The 19,785-nt window shown below is 54.9% G+C and overlaps 1 protein-coding gene across 1 annotated transcript; it reads right to left on the bottom strand.

Annotated features, from left to right (window-relative positions):
* Positions 1-6,958: 6,958 nt before the first annotated feature.
* Positions 6,959-19,057, bottom strand: ACADS (acyl-CoA dehydrogenase short chain). Its single transcript, XM_023241494.2, has 10 exons — positions 18,920-19,057; positions 17,216-17,379; positions 10,081-10,230; positions 9,731-9,842; positions 9,118-9,269; positions 8,647-8,817; positions 8,438-8,575; positions 8,166-8,261; positions 7,908-7,964; positions 6,959-7,748 (listed from the first exon to the last, which is right to left on the bottom strand). Exons 1-10 carry the CDS (start codon positions 18,963-18,965, stop codon positions 7,596-7,598), a joined length of 1,239 nt encoding a protein of 412 aa, XP_023097262.2. The 5' UTR covers positions 18,966-19,057; the 3' UTR covers positions 6,959-7,595.
* Between the last annotated feature and the right edge of the window lie 728 nt (positions 19,058-19,785).

Genomic DNA, 19,785 nt, shown 5'->3' with positions numbered 1-19,785 from the left:
AGAAAAGTATTAATGTAATTCCACACATTTACAACTGGAGAAAAGCCATCACCTTCAAAACACATCTTAAAAATCTGCAACCCTTTCCTCGTTAAAAAGAAAAGAAAAACAAACTGTCCATAAACTAGAAACAGATGGAAATTTTCTGAAGTCACTAATGGCTACCTCCCCAGAAATGTGTAACAAAAAGATGTCATACCCAACAGTGACACCCCTGAGGCGTTCCCATGAAGCAGAGGTGGCCATGCAGGTGTCAATGCAACATGATAAGAAAAAGAAATGAGAGGCATAATACAGAACAGATCATTGGCAGTGATGACTTAGCTTTTCTGAGTAGGCAGTCCATTGAGAGAACAAACAAGAAAGCTCTTCAGCATAACCAGATAAACACACAGAAATAAAAGAACTTAACTACATCAGCAATAAACAATTTTCAAAAATATAACGGATGATTAGGCGCTTGGGTGGTTCAGTCAGTTGAGCATCCAGCTTCGGTTCAGGTGATGATCTCACAGTTAGTGGGTTCGAGCCCCACATTGCACTCTGTGCTGACAGCTCGGAGCCTGGAGCCTGCTTCAGATTCTGTGCTTCCCTCTCTCTCTCTGCCCCTCCCCTGCTTGTGCTCAAATAAATAAATAGATAAATAATAAGTAAATAAATGATAATAAATAAAATAAATAAGTAAATAAGATGATTTCTGGTTTCCTGCAAGACAGTAAGCTGGCCTAGGTTGCTGGTCCCCTCCTTAGCCAAACCCTGAATGCTCTACAGAGGTTAAAGGAGAGCATACAGCGTTAAGGAACTCGAGTGAAATTCCAGGGACAGAGGGTGGTTGACACCAAACGCAGAGGGATCAACAGCAGCCCAGAGCAGAGTCAGGGGCTATGCAGTAGATAGGTCAGGGGTCCAATGACCATCCTCTACTCTTGTGATTCACTAGAAAGATGTGGACGATCTGAGATCAAGTTACAGCACAGCTAAGGCTTATTAAGCAAAGGATACAATACAGAAGCAGCAGGAAAAAGATACACACAGGTGACGTCCAGAGAGGTCAAGAGCAGACCCTCTACAAGGGCGGCACAGATTTTCTTTTTAGATGAAGTGCTTTTTATTTTTAGACCAAACATACTTAATATAAAACCCCTTCAATACGCCAACTGTAATCACAACAGCATCCACAGAGCCGCAGGGGAATGGGGTGCAGCAGGGAGGATGGCAGGGGGACGGAAGGTTTTCAGGGGTCCCGCTCCTTCCCTGGCCTGCAGTCACTCTGTGGCCTGTGAGAGCATGAGTTCTCAGCCAAGGGCACCTACAGGCCGAGGGGTCCCGATGCCGACACTGAGCCCGGCCGAGCACAGCCAGGCCCCTCCCAGGTGCCACCTCCCCACTGTGGCAGCCTCCAGGGAAAGCCAGGTCCGGCTAGGAGGTAACAGGAGGTGGTTGTGACCGACGGGAGAGGCAACCGCCGTTCCTCAACATCCCACTGGCTGTGTCTTTGGGCACGGTCTTCCAGGGGCCCTCTGTGAACCACAGAGATGTGAGACGTCTCTGCCCCGGGGCAGCCACTCAAGCCTCAGAATCCAGAACTCTTACGAGATGCCCACCTAGGCGCATCCCTGCTACGTGACTAGCCGTGGTAACTACAGCTCAGGACCCAAAATAGATACCAGGTGCACAGCATAAGCCCTAATGTTAACGGTAAGTATTCTAACATCTGATAATCGGTTCCATCATACCCCAAGGCCCTAGAGATCACAGAATACATAGCTACTCAATCATGATGTTATGTCCAAGAATGTTACAAAATTAGACAGATATGGGGCGCCTGGGTGGCTCAGTCGGTTGAGCGTCCGACTTCAGCTCAGGTCACGATCTCACGGTTTGTGAGTTCGAGCCCCGCATCAGGCTCTGGGCTGATGGCTCAGAGCCTGGAGCCTGCTTCCGATTCTGTGTCTCCCTCTCTCTCTGCCCCTCCCCCATTCATGCTCTGTCTCTCTCTGTCTCAAAAATAAATAAACATTAAAAAAAAATTCAAAATTAGACAGATATAGGCAGGGGCGCCTGGGTGGCTCCGTCAGTTAAGCATCTGACTTTGGCTCAGGTCATGGTCTCGTGGCTCCTGAGTTCGAGCCCCACATTGGGCTCTGAGCTGACAGTGCAGAGCCTGCTTGGGATTCTCTCTCTTTCTCTCTGCCCCTCTCCTCCACTCTGCTCTGCCTCTCTCTCAAAAGTAAATAAATGTTAAAAAATAATAAGACAAATAAAGACAAAGACTCATTGAGTGCTATAGAAGCCAAATGATAAAAACCCCACCACCAAGCACATTATGATAAAACTTAAGAACCTCAAAGATAAGGAGAAAAACAATGGGAAAAAAATGGAAAGCCTTCTGGAGATCAAAGAGATAAAGAGCAGATAATTTACAACAGAAAAGAAAAGAGATAGGGTCAGACTCTTCAAGAGTGACAGCAGAAGCGAGAAGACAGAGATCTGCTCTCAGAACATTTTCTGTATGGACCTCAATGGACCTCAATGAATCAACCTTGGATAAAGTCCTTCAGCAAGAATATTAATAAATGCAGCAGAATGTGGAGACACTGGGGAAATAAGGGTGACAAAACACCTTGATAGTTCACAGTGACAGGGAGGGAGGAAACAGGAGGGGAGGAGAAATCTCAAACAACCCTGAACTAATACACTGGAAGTGAATGCGGCTGGTGGGGGAGGGGCGGAGGGGGGCACAGAAGAGTAAGGAGACCAGATGAGAAAATGCTAAAATTCCTTACCTGAGGAAAAGGATGTAGATGGAAGTTAGATAAATTGATAGGAAAAATGAAGTCTAACTGCTGGCCTAAGTTACCTCAACCAGCAGAAGAATACAATTAGAATGCATGACTTTAACAAATAAAATTCAGTGCGTGTAATCAAAGGCAGAGAGGGAGAAAAATGAAAAGCAAAATAAAATGGAGAAGGGAAAATATAAAATGGCAGGAATCAGTCAAAATATAAAATAATTACAACAGATGGGAGCGCCTGGGTGGCTCAGTGGGTTGGTTGAGCATCCGACTTCGACTCAGGTCATGATCTCACGGTTTGTGAGTTCGAGCCCCGTGTCGGGCTCTGTGCTGACAGCTCGGAGCTTGGAGCCTGCTTCCGATTCTGTGTCTCCCTCTCTCTCTGCCCCTCCCCCCCTCACGCTCTGTCTCTCAAAAATAAAATTAAAATGTAATTTAAAAAAATTTTTTTTAATGTACTGACGTGAAAAAAATGTAAAGTGAATAAAGCTAAATAATGCATGGAGTATGCATCTTGTGGGGGCAGGGACACATAAATGAGATGTTCACAGATGCGCAGGGAAAGGTCTGGAATGATGCACCAGAACTATCGCTGAGAAGGGATGGTCATTTTACCACAAAATATGTATTTGAAATGTTCGCAGAAAACAAAACTTAGTTCTAAAACAACTTTTTAAAGAGTGAACATGAAAATGTGAAACCATTTTAAAAAGTGGAAGCCACACGCTGTATGAGCCTTTTTGCAACTAGACAGCTGACGGATGATTAGCATCCAAAATATAACCCACGAGACAATTACAAGTCAGTAAGGGAAGAAGGAGACGAAAGACAGGAATGGCCATTCACAGCAGAAACCACAAGGGTCGATAACCATGTGAAAAAGCTGTGCGGTAATAACCAAGGAGATGCGAGTTAAAATCACAATCAGAGTGAAGAAACAGTGTAAAGTTGATGGCACCGAGGGGTAGACACGCTCCTGCCCTATTAGAAGGCTGCGTTCTAATCCAACTGCCGTGGAAGGCAATGTGGCAACATCTGGGAAAGCCGAAGAAACAGTCCAAAGTCCAGCAAAGACCGCTTCTACTTAAATACTCAGAAGCTGTCACACACGAACAAGGAGACACATTCCAGAACGTTCTCTGCACCGGTTTGTGACAGTGCAAAACTCGGAACTTCCTAAGTATATTTATACAATGAGACACCAGGCAGGAATCGAAATAAACGAACTACAGTCGACGTATCAAAGTGGGAAAAAGAATCTCTTAAACACGATTCGGTTTTTACGAAAAGGTGACTTAGGGGCCATGAAGTAAATCTCAACAAATTTCAAAGAATTTAAATAATCAGGAAATGTTCTGAGACCACAATCGCAATTGAGGTGAAGATCAATACCGATGGGTGCAGAATTTCCTTTTGGGCTGACAAAAGTGTTCTGGAACGAGATGGTGTTGATGGTTGCACACTGTACATGTGCTAAACACCACTGAATTTACCTTGAGGAAAAACGGTAAGTTGTACATTACATGTATTTCACCACAAGTGTATAAAAAAATCAGTAACAAAAAATACCGAGGAAAATCCCATGTTAATAAAATAATACTCTTCTCAATAACTGGTAAGTCAAAGGACAACGCATGCGCAGTGGGACTCAGAACAATGGAATAATGAAAACACGGTATCAAGATTTACAAAGGGAAGCTAGGGGGCGCCTGGGTGGCTCGGTCGGCTGAGCGTCCGACTTCAGTTCAGGGCATGATCTCACAGTTCATGAGTTCGAGCCCCGCGTCGGGCTCTGTGCTGGCAGCTCAGGGCCCGGACGGAGCCTGCTTCAGATTCTGTGTCTCCCTCTCTCTCTGCCCCTCACACGCACACCCTCACTCTCTCTCTCTCTCTCTCTCTCTCAAAAAGAAACATTAAAAAAAAAGAAAGACTGAAATCATTGATAAACCTCAGATTAATTCAGAAGAAGGTAACCTACCAACAACAGAAGTCAGCAATAAAATAGCTTCACCACATTCTCACTGCCAAAAATCCACAGCATGAAGCCAGTCCTGAAATGATCAGACTAATCTAGACCCAGGGGCAGTCTACAAAATGACCAGCCTGGACACTTCAAACATGCCAATGTCATGAGAAACAAACACCATCTAAGAAACTGTCCTGGAGTGAAGGAGACAAGAGACCTCTCAATGCGGCAAGTGACCCTGGACCTTGAAAACAAATGAGAAAGACAATGGGACAACGGATAAATTGTGACCGGGGTCTCTGTATGACAGTTGACCACTGTTACGCTGCCCCTTCGGTAACCATCCTGTAGGTGCATCAGCAAATGTCCTCGTTCTCAGGAAATACATGCTGGGCACAAAGGGACGTGATGTCCGAGACCTCCTCCAACAGTTCAGGTCCAAACAGACGCAGGGGTGGAGTTCAGCACTTACTCGTGAGCTGGCTTCATCTACCAGAGGCCCGCTCCTTGTCAAAGCCAAGGGTTGGTGAGCTGACTGCCCCACCCCCCGCCACCCCCACCAGCCCCTTTAAGGACTAGAGGGCAGACTGGACCCTGGCTCAGCTCCCGGCCCTTCCTGACGCTGTGAGGCTCTTCCCACCGTCTTCCCAGAAAGGCCCAGACGGTTCTGAGAAGCAGATACCCACCTGGAACTTGGAAACAGGCCCATCCCCTGGCGTGCAGCCCTTTGACTCAGTAGTTGTGTCTGCGGCTCCAGCCCGAGGCCCATCGGCCCTTCAAGACCCACACACTTTGGAGCAGGTGGGGCAGGTGGGCCTAAAGCCAAACCAGAAGGGGCCGGAGTCCTGAGGAGAGCTGGGTTCCAGCTGGACTACCCCTCCCCAGAACTAAGGCTCAGTTTGGGCTCCCTCTGTTCCCCTCTGGGCCTCGACATCATTAAACTCCCTCACCCCCCACCCCCCACCCTACCTAGAATAATGGCCCAGACAACATGAACCACCTGCCCGTTCCCTCATCCTTCAGCTGGGCCAGGAGCCAGTGCCATCTGGCTGAAGGGGTCAGGGAGCCATAGGAACACCCCTTCCCAGCTGTTCGTGGGGTCGGTGTCTCGGGAGTGACAGACCTTCATCTGCTTCGGTTGGGGTAGGTCTAACTTGGCCGCTGCTGGGGAGAAGCCCCGAATCCCACCCGCACCCCCCACCTCAGGCTCGCACCTGAGCCCAGGGCGGCGACAGGGGCAGATCTGGGAGCCCCAAAGAGGGTGCGAGCTAGGACCCAAGCCCCTGGGCGCTCACCTGGAGCAGGAGGGGGCGCAGATCACCCAGATGTCCACCGTCCGCCTGCCGCCTGCCAGCCCGGGCCGCAGCCTGACCGAGAGAGCGTGCGGGGAAGACGCATGCGGCCACAGGTGCGGCTCGGTAGCAGGACGCCCGCACACCTGCGGCCAGGCCCCACAGCGCGTGCGCTCTGCTCCGCTCCGCCACGCAGAGCTGACCTGACCTCCAGGACCCGCAGTGGGCGGCGCACCCAGCCAGCCCCTCGCGTGGGAGCAAAGGAAGGGCCCGGGGATAGGGCCACAGGCTCCCGGCAGCTTCCGCCAAGAGGGTCCCGGCCGGTCGGCGCCCGCGCGATGGGGGCTCCAGATGGGTCACGGCTCCGCCTCCAGTTCCCTCCCGAGGCCTCACGGGGAGGGCCGACCCCGGCTCCTCTGAAATCTGTCTCTGTTCCGTTTTTCTTGCCGCTGCCTCATCACGTTGGGCGGCAGTCGTTCAAAGCTGAGGACACCAGGCCCGTCACCAGCAGCTCCAGCACAGCCACCCTGAGCAAAGGACGCTGAGGCCCCCCCTTCCACAGCCAGGTTTGCAGGCCTGTTGAGCTTTGCCCAGTCCCTGGTCCCATCCCCACCCATCAGGCACCCTCCTTCCTCCTGCTCGGGGGCTGGGCCCAAGTACGGGCCCAGAGGCCCTGACCTGCCCTCCCTACCTGGCGGCCAGGGTCCTAGCCCCTCACCCCAGCCCCAGCCCCAGCCCTGCATCCTCCTTAACTGAGTCAACCCTGCCTGGTCCCGGAGCTCTCCCGTGCAGACGGCCGCCCCTGCAGTCAGCCTTACACACGCAAACACACACTCATACTCACATGGGGCAACAGAAGCCACCAGCGGGCCATCTCCCCAGCAGCACCCAGACAAAGACGTGAGGACCAGAGCACAGGTATTCTTTATTAGTTTCCACGCTCAATTGTCCCGAAGAGTGATTCGGAGCCCTTCCCACACAAAGTACAGGGTTATGGGGCGCCAGGTCGTCCACAGTCACCCAGCCACACAGCCTTCCCGAGACGTCCCTGGGAACCCTGAGGAGAACACAACTTGTGCTACAATGAGGCCCGGTCATTCTGGCCCCCAGCCAACTCCTCCCCCTGACTCCCGACCTCAGGGAGAGGAGCAGACACTGCCAAGAGCCTGGCCCACCTGAGAAAGGAAATGGGGGCCCCATGGTGGTAACTCAGCCGCCAGGAGGCCAGGGCCACTCAGATGAAGAAAACAAGGCACGGTTGTGAAAAGGTAGCAGAGCCAAAAAACCGAGCTGAAGATGGGTGTCCTCCGATGCTGGCCACTGCCCCTCGCCTTTCCTTTCTCCCAGACTTAACCCCCAGGCAGTCTGGTCTGGGGCGGGCAGAGTGAGGGCAACAGGTGAGTCCACAGCAGAGGGCAGGCACGCCCTCCGCCTGTCCACCCCCCCCCCCCCCAGCATCCCTGATGGGAGCCAGGGCTAAGGCCTCATGGCTCCTGCCCCCTTCCCCTCGGTCCTCAGGTCAGCCTGACACCTGAGTGGGGCTCAGCTCCGGTAGCTCTTGAGCAGGTGCCCAGCGATCACCAGCCTCTGGATCTCGCTGGTGCCTTCATAAATCTCAGTGATGCGCGCGTCGCGGTAGTGCCGTTCGGCCGGCATCTCTGTCACGTAGCCCATGCCACCCAGGATCTGGATGGCCTGCGGGGGAAGCAGGGGATCGGGAGGGAAAAGGCCGTGTCAGGGGCGGGATCGGCCACAGTAAGGGACCAGCGAGGGAGGGGTAACCGGCCCACTTTCAGCTACTCAGTCCTGGGGACCTCACACCCAGGCACCTCTTCATGCACCCAGGACACTCACCTGGTGGCTGATGGCAGTTGCAGCCTCCGACGCAGCCAGCTTGGCCATTGCTGCTTCCTAAGCACAGGGGATGGTGGGGTCAGAAACTACTTTGGGGAGGAGCCCCCAGCTCATGGCCCTTCAGCAAGGCCGGGCCTGGGGAGCCTCCCCTCGAAGCAGTAAGCCTACGAGGCCCAAGGAAGCGGGACCCCACCCGGACTTCTCCCTCGGCACACGGAAGCTCTGGGCCATGCCCAGGGACCCCCTTGCCACAGGCACCTTGGTAAAAGGCTTCTTGTTATCCTTCAACATGGCAGCACGCCAGGTCAGCAGCCGGGCACTCTCCAGGGCCAGGGCCATGTCCGCCAGCTTGAACTGCAAGAACCCAGCCCCGCCTCAGTCAGTGGCCGCCCCACCCCCCCACCCCTCCCTCCCAGGACAGGAGGGAGGAGGAGGGAGAGCCTGCAAGCAGGTAAAAGCTCACCTCGGAGCCAGAGAGGAAAGGCCGGGCTGCCCTCCCTCCGGCATCCAGGCTAGGCTCCACTCGTTACCTGGATGCTCTGGAGCTTGGTGAGGGGGGCCCCGAAGGCCTTGCGATTCTCGGCATAGTTCACAGCACAATCGAGGGCGGCCTGGGAGATGCCCAGGGCCTGGGCGGCAATGCCAATGCGCCCCATGTCCAGGGTTTGCTGTGGGGAAGGCCCCGGTCAGTGGCTGGCCAGCGGGGCCCCAGAGCCCCTGCCCCCACTGCCGGGCTCACCATGGCTATCTTGAAGCCCATCCCCAGCTCCCCCAGCAGGTTGTCCTTGGGGATGTGGCAGTCCTCAAAGATGAGGTTGGCCGTGGATGAGGCCCGGATGCCCAGCTTGTCTTCCTTCTTCCCCAGCGTGAGCCCAGGCGTCGGCATGGGAACCAAGAAGGCACTGATGCCCTGCGAGGCATAGCCAGCGAGGTTCTCAGGGGCTGGCCCAGGCCACACCCCTTGATCCCCCACCAGACACCGAGCAGCCCCTTCCCTCCCTCAGACCTCAGGCCGGGACGCCCTCTGCTGGCCTCCCTGGGGACGGTGCAGACTCCAGCCTCAGGCCAACCACCGGCCAGAGAGGGGAAGGGGCAGCCCCAAGGTGGCCAAGAGCAGAACAGCTCCACGGAGCCGAGGGGATTCGGGTGAAGAAACTGCGAAAGGTCTGCATCCCGGAGGTCTCATCGACCCTCCCCCTGGGGTCCCCACCTTGTTGTGCAAGGATCTGTCTGTGCTGGCAAAGACCACAGTGGCGGAGGCCTCCCACGCGTTGGTGATCCAGGCCTTGGTGCCGTTCAGGACCCACGAGTCGCCCTCCGCTCGGGCGGTGGTGGAGGCGGCTCCTGCGTCGCTGCCATTCCCTGCCCCACGCACAGACTCAGAATCCACCGCCTCCACCCTGCAAAGGGCGCTGCCACCAGCAAGCAGGGGACCCGGGCTCTACCCACCCCCCACTTGTGAGCACGAGGCCCCTGCCACCTGGCCTCCAAAGAATCAGGGTTCTGGCTCCTAACAGAAAGCTCCCAGGCTGCACCAGCTCCCAGAGTCCTCAGAGACTAGTCCAGGAGGGGAGGGGGGTGGCACAGCAGGGCGTCTTCACCCCGAAGAGACCCCAGAGCCAGGCATCCCTCACCGGCTCAGCTGAGGTGACTGCGTGCTCCTTGGTCGCTCCCAGGCGGCCCGCATGGAAGACCTGTGCCCTCGCCTCTCACGGGCCCCCTTCCTGCCTCTGCCCTGGGGGGACAACCCAGCTCCAACCCAAGTCTGTCACTCTGACCCTGAGGTGAGGGGATGAGGGCCGACCACTGTCCCACCGTGGTACCTGGTTCACTGAGTGCAAAGCAGCCAATTTTGTCACCACCGGTAAAAGGGGTAATCCACAGCTGCTTCTGCTCCTTGGAGCCGAACTTCAGGAGAGGCCCCAAGTAGAGGGACTGGAGGGGGTGGGTGCGGGGAGGCAGTCAGAGGCCACCTGCCTGCCTGTGGACCCCACCCCAAGACCTGTTCTCTCCAGGGCCCTACCTGAAAGGACCAAGCCCAGAGGAGGTTGGGGGCTGGGCACCAAGGCCTGGCTGTGCCCAGGGTGCCTGGACACATAGCCAGGGTGCCCACCTGCCCACGGGAGCCTCCCCTCCACCTGTCTGTCCCAGGGACCCAGGAGAGGGAACTCACGTTGTTGACACTCATGATGACTCCTGTAGAGGCACAGCCCCGACTGATCTCCTCCATGGCAATGGCATAGGCCAGGTAATCAAGGCCGGCACCATTTAGCTCCTCGGGCACATCCATGGCCAGAAGCCCGAGCTCGCCCATCTTCTTCACCTGGCCCCAAGGAAGGATGTCATGGCAAGGGCCATCGGGCGAGCACCCCTTAGCTCCTGGGCCGGTGTCTGCAGAAACAGGCCATGTGGCCCCATCCACCCGCCCCATGATGCCCGAATCCAGACACTGAAGACCCAGCCTCAGCTGAGGTCTGCATGACAGCACCGTGGACTGAAGCTGTTGTGCCCCCACACTCCACACTGGCTCACCTCTGTGTCTGCAGCCACAGCCAGCGAGCAGGCAGAAGGTACAGGAAGCCTTCAGGGGCCTCCAAGGTAAGGAGCAGGGCAGCATAGTGTCATACTGACCTTCCCAGCCCCACGCACATACTCTGCCGCCCCACCACAGGGTCTTTGCACATGCTGTTTCCGATCATTTGCAAATGAGTTGTTGCGGCCTCCTTCCTTTCAGACCTCAGCTCGAGCCTCGCCTCTTCCAGCTGCCGTCTGTCCTCTAACTGCGTGCCCTCCCAGAATCTCCGCCTTTCCAATGCGGTGCTTAGGCGGGTGCAGGTTCACACCTATTACCCTGCCGGTTTCGGTTACGATCCTTCTCCCTGACCATGACGGCAGAGACTGCTGTCTGCCCACTGTGCTATCCCCAGTGCCCGTGAAAGAGCGAATAAGTGTAAGAGTTTGGAATTTCTGATGCAGGACAACAATACTAGTAATGGTCAACCATCAAGTGACTACTACGTGGCCAGCTCTGCATCTGAGTCTTGCCAGAGCTCAGACACATGAAGCAACCTGCTCGGGGCCAGAGCCCGGAGGCAGTGCAGCTGGACTGCACCCCAGGCCGTGACCCCAGGGCCATAACCAGCTCAGCACACCACCCAGCTCCGCCCCTCTGACCTGGGACGAACTGCCTACCCTCCTTCAGCCTGCTCTCCTTCTGCCCAACGGGGACCACACACAGCCTACCGAGCTTCAAAAAGAAGCAAATAAAACCAAGTGACTGTGGGGAGCAGCAGGGGCGGGGGGAGGAGAAGGGCACCGTTGCTTTCCACGAGCCCCTCTATGTCACTAGATTCTTGTAACCGTGTTCTTACGTTATTTTAACTTAAAAGAAGCAAACATAAGAATGTTCACAATATCTTCTCACTTTTCTATAATATTATTTCCATGATTATAAAATTGTTACACTTCCTCTGCAAATAGGATCTTCGTCACAGAACTGTTTGAGGACTGAGACAACATATATAAAATGCTGACCCCAGTGCCGGGCACAAGCTGATCAGTGAATGGCACTTACTATCATTAAGTAGCTGACAAGTTGGCATCCGGACAAGAATGGATGGGAGGAGGGGCACTTCCATAATGATCTGTGCGCCCCTCTATGAATCTCTTACCAGATTCTGCCTTGAACCGCTCCCGGGGAGACTCTCCTGTAAGACTACACACCTGGGGTGACCTTACTCGCCTCCGCCACTCCGGAAAGACCACAAGTGTCTGCCGAAAGGCAGTGAGCTGCAGAGCCGCAACTGCAATGAAGCTCTGCAGCCACAGGGGGGCGACATGGGTGGGAGGCTCTGCAGGTGAGATTAAGGCTGGTGAGATGGGGGTTACCCTGGATTACCCAGGGGGACCCAATGTCATCTCCAGGGTCCTTACAAGGGAAAGAGGGAGACAGGAGGGTCGGAGAACGGAGATGGCCTCTTCTCTGGAGCCGCCAGAAGGAAGCGGCCCGGCCAGCATGCGGCTCTCAGCCCAGCGGGTCCCACATCAGATTTTTGATCTCCAGGAGCTGTCAGATAATAACGTGGTGTCGTTTCAAGCCGCTAGTCTGTGGACACCAGCAAGAGGAAACTAACAGACGGTGATAAAGTACCCAGAGGCGCCAGGGATGTGTCATTTCGAGAACCGCTGAAAAGACAAATGTTCTGTGCTGACCGCACACCTGCCGTCAGAGGGGGGCAGCGGCCTGCTCGGAGATGCTGTATCGCTTCAGCAGGTGGGAAGCACCCGGGGGGGGGGGGGGGGGCGGGGGTTCAAGGCAGAGTGACCTACTCGGCGCTGATCTGAACCCATGTGGGGCCTCACAGGACGCTGTGCCAGCACGAGCGTGGCCTCCACAGAAACCATCAGACCCACACTTGAAGGTAGCCAACTCACCCATGCCAGGGGGAGAATCGTGGTGCCGGGTTAGGAGTCCGGGCCACACTCCACCAGGTGCCGGAAACACGCAGGCCTCCAGGACGTATGCGCGAGCCTAGAAGGGCACCCCGCTGGAAGGCTCTCTCTGGCCTACCGGCAAAACTGCCCCACGCTACCTACCAGTGCCACCCAACCTCCTCCTCATGCCACAGCCCTTCCGGGTTCGGCCCGGAAGAAAGGTCGGATTAGTCCAACGTCCCACAACTCCACCTCATCCCCGGAAACAAAAAGGAAACCCAAATCCCAGGTGGGGTTCCAGGACACAAGGAATCAAGCCAAGTCTCCGCTACAAGGAAGCCAGAGTTCCGGGCACTCTCCCCTCCGCAGCGCCTCCCGCTGGCTATCCAGGCAGCTGTCACTGTAGGAGATCACTGCACCCCTGACCGGTCATTCCTCTTGAGAGTCTCACCCATGTCCCCTCCTCCCCCACCTCCTGCCATCAGTGTCTGCTTGAAAAACCTCCAGCCCCAACACGCTTGAGGGCAGGCACTCACCCACGCCAGGCCCAGAGCCTGCACACAACCAGGTTCCCCCAGTTTCATCAGGGATGCCTGGGGCCTGGGGCTGCCCTTTCCAACCTTTCTATTCTGAAGCAGATCGTGAGAACTCTGGCAAAAAGTTACGGCCAGAGGCAGGAATGTTCTAGGAGCCATACGGAGGCAGAAGCAGTAATGGCCACGAGGTGCCCTCACCCAAGTGTGTCCTGGAAAAGAGACCGGCATCGAGGGAAAGAACCAGCGGGGCCGTGGAAAGAACACGCAGTATCATCAAAAAGAGAAAGAAAGCAGGGCCGAGATGGAAAGCAGCAGAAACATAAAGAACACGTGTCCAGTGGTAGAAATCGTTTCCGATCTAAGTGCGCGGATGGCCACCGGCTACCAGCAGAGGGGCCTGGGCTTCAGAGTCGTCCCGAGGGGAACATCCCGGAGCTACTCATATGGCCACCCTCGGTCTCTTGTGTCTGTGAGCCAGACCTGCAACCCAAAGAGAGGCACCAGCCCCGACAAGGCCAAGCCTACTGGTCTCCAAACTCCCAAGACTCGAGAAAGAGTAACACCCCTTTCCTGGTTGCGACGGAACGAGCCTTCGGCACTGCCTGCCTTGGGTTTGGGAGACGCTGAGCAGGTACTTCATACAAAGCCAATGCCTCAAGTCGCCTCTAGAGCTCACATTTTTACAAATCAAATGGATCCTAAGTATGTGTGTGCTCACTAGAGCCCAAACTAACCCCCTTAGAAGAATCAAATCTCCCAGCCTGTTGGAGATTGGCTGCGTATTCGAGGGAAAGAGGCCCCGCTGGCCGCCGCCTCTAGTGTCCGCTGTCGGCTCGTGGGTGCTCCGAGCTGATGCAGCAAGGACATTCGGGGCTACCTGACAGCTGGGTGACCATCTGCTGAAGGTCGAGCACTCATTGAGAGCAAGGTGTTGTGTGCACAGGGACGTGCAAACACAAATAGGAGCTCACTGCCTGCAACATCCGTGCTGGAAGACATACGCCCGGCGATGTGCTGAGCACAACCAGGATCATGGGTTATGAACAGGATGCTCCCGGAACAGAGACCGATGAAGTCCGCTTGAGACACATGGGAGGCGGCAATCAGGACACATTTCCAGGGTGGAATTAACAAGAGTTGGTGGCTATGAGGAAGAAGAAAATGGGGTAGGGCCCTAGAGGTTTCTATGTGGCTAACCAGGTCAGCGTAGCACCATCACCTGCCAGGGCATGAAAAAGACGAGGTGTTGCACCTGGTCTATTAAAGTTATTCAATAAACAGTCACTGAGTGAAGAAGAAATGGGGCTCAGTTTTGTTTTGTTTTGTATGCTCCACACCCAACAGGGGGCTTGAACTCATGACCCTGAGATCAAGAGTCGCATGCTCTCCTGACTGAGCCAGCCAGGCGCCCGGGCTCAGTTTTCTACACATAAAGTTTGGGGAGTCCAAAATCAGTTGAAACACCATTTTATTTCTTGCTTCCCTTTATGACAAAATAACATTGTAAGTTTATATTTACACCTTTTTTTCTTCTTTTTTCTTTTTTTTGGTTTGGACCCAGGAAGAATGAAGTTGCACTTAGGTTCCCAAACCAGCCAAGTAACCAGACATTGGCACCAGCCTTCCACCTAATAGTTGGTCTGCCTCCCCCAATTCTTCTCCCCTTGACCCTTCCCCCATAAACCCACATTTCTGGGCGGTGGTGAAAAAATATTAGAAATCATTAACTAAGCATCTACTATAGGCCAGGCCGGGCTCAGGAGTCTATAGACTCCTACTGACTCTATATGTGTGACTGGGAAGCAAGAAGCTTAACCCGTGGCTTCCGTTTTCATCTAAAAACCCCACTTACTCTGGTGTAAGTAACTACCCCCAGATGTTGTGCTGAAGATGTAAGGCATAAGCACCTAGAATACGGTAAGCCCTAAATGATAGTTATTCCTGTTCCTATGTCTATTTTATCTGGAAACACTAGTGGGATTATTATCTTGAATTCCGCAACCTGCCGTATCCTCTGTGTGGCTCGAGCTCTGTTCCCTCTGCCCGCTTAAGCCCTGGCCTTGCTGCTGCAACTGGGAGATGAGCACCCCACCCCCACCCCCCGAAACACAGAGAGGGAGGAAGCAAAAACCCAGCAGGCCTCCTCAATCTGTGGCCAAGGGAATCCAGTACTGATTAACCTCCATAATCCCATCAGCCACCAAGACAAGCGGGGTGGTGGCAAAATCCGAAGATTTAGCACAACTCCTTCCTAGCTCTGCAACCCCAGGCAATTCAAACAACGGCTCCTTTGTCATCTACGAAAAGGGGATAATAACAGCAGGACTCGGGACAATTTGATGACATCACAGACACGAAAACACCCTGACCAACACAGACCCAAATACAGATGCCATCGCGACCCTGAGCCATGGCCGTGCATTCGGCAGATCCTGATGAGCTGCCCCCACCTGCCAGAGGGAAGGAGGCTGCCTGCCGCCCATGGTCTCCTCCCCCCATACCTGTGTCTGCCCCTATTCCGGAGGGTTAGCTTGAAAAATACCCAGCACCAGGAAGCAGGGAGGAGATTATAAAGCCAGAGGATTAGTTCAGAGGAGCTTGTCAAAAAGTCTGTTTCTTGCCCAGAGCAAATCTGTCTGTAATATTAGTAAGAATTTGAGGGAATGTAGGAATAGGATAGGAAAAGTAAATCAAGCCGACTGTCTTTTGGTGGGAAAAGCCCCAGCACACAGCCACGCTCACATAACCGCTCTGGGGAGAGCGCCTCTGAGCTCTTCCTGCTTGTCAATGGTCATCCACTCACTCCCATCCTCTGTCTGCAGAGAGATGGCGTTTGTTCACATCTCCATTAACGGCACCGAAAGATGAAGGGAAACTGCCAGATAAGGTTACTGAGAGCAGGGCATGTGGGTACAGAGGGCAGAAGGGCAGCTTAGACCTTTGACGGGAATATTCCGGGGGAATATTCCCAACTAGAAGCGGGGCTTCTGGAACAACCACGTAGATAGTGTGGATGGAGAAGGGTTTTGGAGCCAGCCAGACTTGGGATATGAAGTCTAGCACCACGGATCAGTAACCCCGGAAAATCACTTTACCTCTGCCTCAAATTTCTCAACGTAATGGTATTAATAATAGCTACCATTTCCCAAGGGCCAGGAGGCACCAGAATTTGACAGGCATTACCCCACTTAATCCTTGTAAGCATTCTAGAAGCAAAATGGAGATTAGACTTGCAGGTGAGGACGTCCTCAGGACTAGAATAAGAAGGTGCACATGAAGTACTCAACAGCTCAAAAGTTATCCCCCTGATGCCAGTGCCCAGAATGCCAGGTTCTACCATACCTGGAGCTCCCCGGGGACTGCCACGGTTCTAAGCACAGTGCCCAATATGCTGTGATCAGCACAGTATTTTCTAAGCTGGAAAAGTGGCCCCAGAGCCCAGAAGACATGGATGGCAACTCTTGAACTCCTTAAGAGTGAAAAAAAACAGGCCAAGAGAAGAGGCCAGAAAGGTTTCCTCTTTTACAAGTTACTGACTGAACAAATAGCTATTGGATATTTATACCATGTGCCACATGGCTTGCCAGGCCCGGGAATACAGCAGGAACAGCTTTTTTTTTTAAAGTTTATTTACTGGAGGCTGGGGGGGGGGGGGGGGGGGGGAGGGCAGAGAGAGGGAGACAGAGAATCCCAAGCAGGGCCCTTGCTGTCAGCGCAGAGCCCGACGTGGGGCTTGATCTCACAAACCGTGAGATCACGACCTGAGCTGAAATCAAGAGTTGGACGCTTAACCTCCTGAGTCACCCAGGCGCCCCTACGGCAGGAACATCTTAAACGTGAAATTACAGATGCGCCGACGTCAAGGGAAAGAGCACTCGCACTGAGAGCTCCGGGTCTGGCGAAGAGCTGGGTCCCAGGCCTAGTTGTGCAACTCCCGAGCTCCGTGACCTGGGGCCCATTATTGAACCCTTGAGTCCCTCTGGGTTCACCAACCGCACAACCGGATGTAGGATACCAGCACCCTCACCTCACAGGGCTACGGTGAGACGCAGATGGGCTGGCACACCTCAGAACCGTGCCGAGCACCCTGCAAACGTTAACTCTTACTACAGGCACAAGGCCTGGCACACAGTGAGCATGCCGACCACGCACCATTATTACTGTTATTCCAGGAGTTAAATCCAGGCCTCGTGCTGAACGAAGGAAACCTCCAGAACATTTTCTGGGTCCCAGGGTTCCTGGCTTCGGAGCCTCGGTGCCTCTGGCTGTCACTGTCCCCACACATCCAGGAGCAGCTGGCAGACCACCATCAGGGGCTGCCGAGGTTGGAACTCTCACCTGGGCTGTCGGGAAGCGATGCTCCTTGTCCACCTGGGCGGCAATGGGAACCAGCTCCTTCTCGGCAAATTCCCGGCACGTCTGACGCAGCATCCGGTGCGTCTCGGGAAGTTCCACAGACTGGTAGATAGTGTGCAACTGACGCCAGTCCCGAGGACGCAGAGCTGCCGGCAAGAACAGGTGTTGGTGGAAAGGGATTGCATCATCATCACCATCATAAACCAATGACTTGGTGGGCCTCCACCGGGAATGTCCCAAAGGACATCTGGCAACGTCTGGAAACAATTCTGGTCGTTACACCTGAAGAGCGAAATGCTATCGCTGTGAACTGGGTAGGGGCCAGGGGTACTAACACCCTACCTACAATGTACAGGACAGATCCCACAACAAAGGATTATCTGCCCAGGGATGTCTGGGTGGCTCAGTCGGTTGAGCATCTGACTCTTGATTTTGGCTCAGGTCATGATCCTAGGGTTGTGGGATCGAGTTCTGCGGCCAGCTCCATGCTGAGTGTAGAGCCTGCTTAAGATCGTCTCTCAAAAAAAAAAAAAAAAAAAAGATTCTGTCTCTCAGGGCACCTGAGTGGCTCAGTCAGTTAAGCATCGGACTCTTGATTTCAGCTCAGGTCATGATCTCACAGTTCCTGAGATAGAGCCCCACATCGGGCTCTGTGTCTGCCCCTCCCCCATTCTCTCAAAATAAACATTAAAAAAAAATTTTTAATAGGAAAATAAAAAGTTTGTCTCTCCCTCCATCCCCCTCCTCAGCTCACATTCACTCCTTATCTCTAAAAATTTTTTAAAAAGTACAAAATAAAAGAATCATCGGCCCAACATGTCAATAGTGCTGCTGTTCAGAAATGCACACCAGCGGAATGCTTTCTCCACTTACTAAACACTTTGCACACAACTATCCCATTAGGACACTAATGGTAATAATAAGACAGCTTTGTGTCCTTAGGCAAGGATCTTAACTTCACTGGGTCTCAGTTCCCAGAAAATGTGGAGGCCAACAGTACTTAGCTCCTGGGGGTGGAAGGGGTAAAGAGATCCTGACTGCAGCACTCAGCACAGGGCCTGACAGAGACAGACCTCAATGGGGGGGGGGGGGGTCCCCTTATTGCAGTCCTGCAGGGTGAGTTGAGTCTCTGGCCAGGCAAAGGAAGCCCTGGCCACGTGTGTCACTGCGGCTACAGGGAGAGAAAGAAGCTGGGAAAGGTGCAGTGTGAAGCGCAGTGTGAACACCTAACATTCACTGGGCACCATATGCCAGGCGCCGAACTGAGTGTGTTACACAGGCTGTGTCTGATTCGACCCTTGTAACAACTCCCTGAGAACAGGAACACATTGGCGGGACCATTTTACCCACGCGCCCGCCATATGAGGAGGACGGGCCGAGCGTCTAGTCCAAGGTCAACGTCCCAGGGTCAGGGTTCAGTCCCAGGCCTGGCTCGGGAGGAGGGACGCGCCCCGGACCTGAGGGGGCGGGGAAATGACGCTCGGGGCGCCGATACGACTGCGAGAGCCCGGCGGCAGGCGGGGGTCGGAACTGGAGCCGGGGCCGCGCAGGCGCCAGCAGCGGCCCAACTAGGGCAAAGGCCGCGCGCGCTCCCGGAGGGGGCGCCGCCCGCCCTCCCGCCGTTGCCGGGGAGAGCCCGGCCGGCCCGGGCCGCCGCCCCGCTGAGCGGAGCGGGAGCGCACTCACCTCGGAGGCTGGGGCCGCAGGCCCGGGCGAGCAGCGCAGCTGCCATGGACGCGAACACCGCCAAACTGCGACCGCAGGCGCGCGGGCTCCGGGCAGCGCGGGCGGGGCCGGAGGCGGGACGTCACGGGCCCCGGCCCCGGGGGCGGGGTCCGCCGCGGCTCTTCCCGGCCCCGCCTCCCTCCAGCTAGCGCAAACCGCACTCTCCGGGGGTCCCGCGGTCTCCGCTGTCCACGGACGTCCGTTCTCAAAACCCTTGGACGGTGGCCCGCCCCTCCTAAAATCCAAGCCCGCAGCCTAAAATGCCCCATATGGCCACCCCCCGCCCACTTCTCCCGCCCCAAGCCCACCATGCCCACCGGGCCCTCGCTGTCTTTGCTCTGGCCGCACAAGGCAGCTTTTCTGCAGCAGCTTTTCTGCAACAGCAGGGCTTGTTCCTGCCTCCGGGACTTTGCAAGCCCTGTTCCTCTGCCTGGAATACTCCGTCCCTCCATCCAGGCCTGACTCACTGAGGCCTGCCCTGACCGCACATTCTCCATCCCAGCGTTTGTTTTCCTTATTCATGGCACCCACCATCTGACATCTTCTCCAGTCCTCACACTGGTCTGTGAACTCCAAGAAGCACAAGGGCCTCGTCTTGCTCTGGTGCTCAATATTCAGGCCCGGGGAATCAGGTTGCCTGGGAGGGAGTTCTCCTTCCCCCAGCAGCTGTGGGGGGCGGGGGGGGGGGGAGGAGTAGGGATGTTACCCCCTTGTTCTGCTGTAGTTCCCATCTCACTCGCAGTTGTGGGGCACTGCTCCCGATGCCATGCATTTGGTCCTTAGCATCCGCCCCAGGACGCCTTCACCCTCCCCAGGAAACTGGCAAT

Source organism: Felis catus, chromosome D3 (assembly GCF_018350175.1).
Source record: "Felis catus isolate Fca126 chromosome D3, F.catus_Fca126_mat1.0, whole genome shotgun sequence".
Taxonomy (NCBI): Eukaryota; Metazoa; Chordata; class Mammalia; order Carnivora; family Felidae; genus Felis; species Felis catus.
This window is presented reverse-complemented; position numbering and strand designations above follow the sequence as displayed.

Bases quoted from the DNA above. Each gene is read 5' to 3' on its own strand.
- ACADS (XM_023241494.2), bottom strand. From the start codon at position 18,965: ATGGCAGCTGCGCTGCTCGCCCGGGCCTGCGGCCCCAGCCTCCGAG. The intron at 9,843-10,080 runs GTGAGTTCCCTC...CACCCCCTCCAG, and splicing joins TCATCATGAGTGTCAACAAC to TCCCTCTACTTGGGGCCTCT. The intron at 7,965-8,165 runs GTGCCTGTGGCA...CCCTGTGCTTAG, and splicing joins ACAAGAAGCCTTTTACCAAG to GAAGCAGCAATGGCCAAGCT.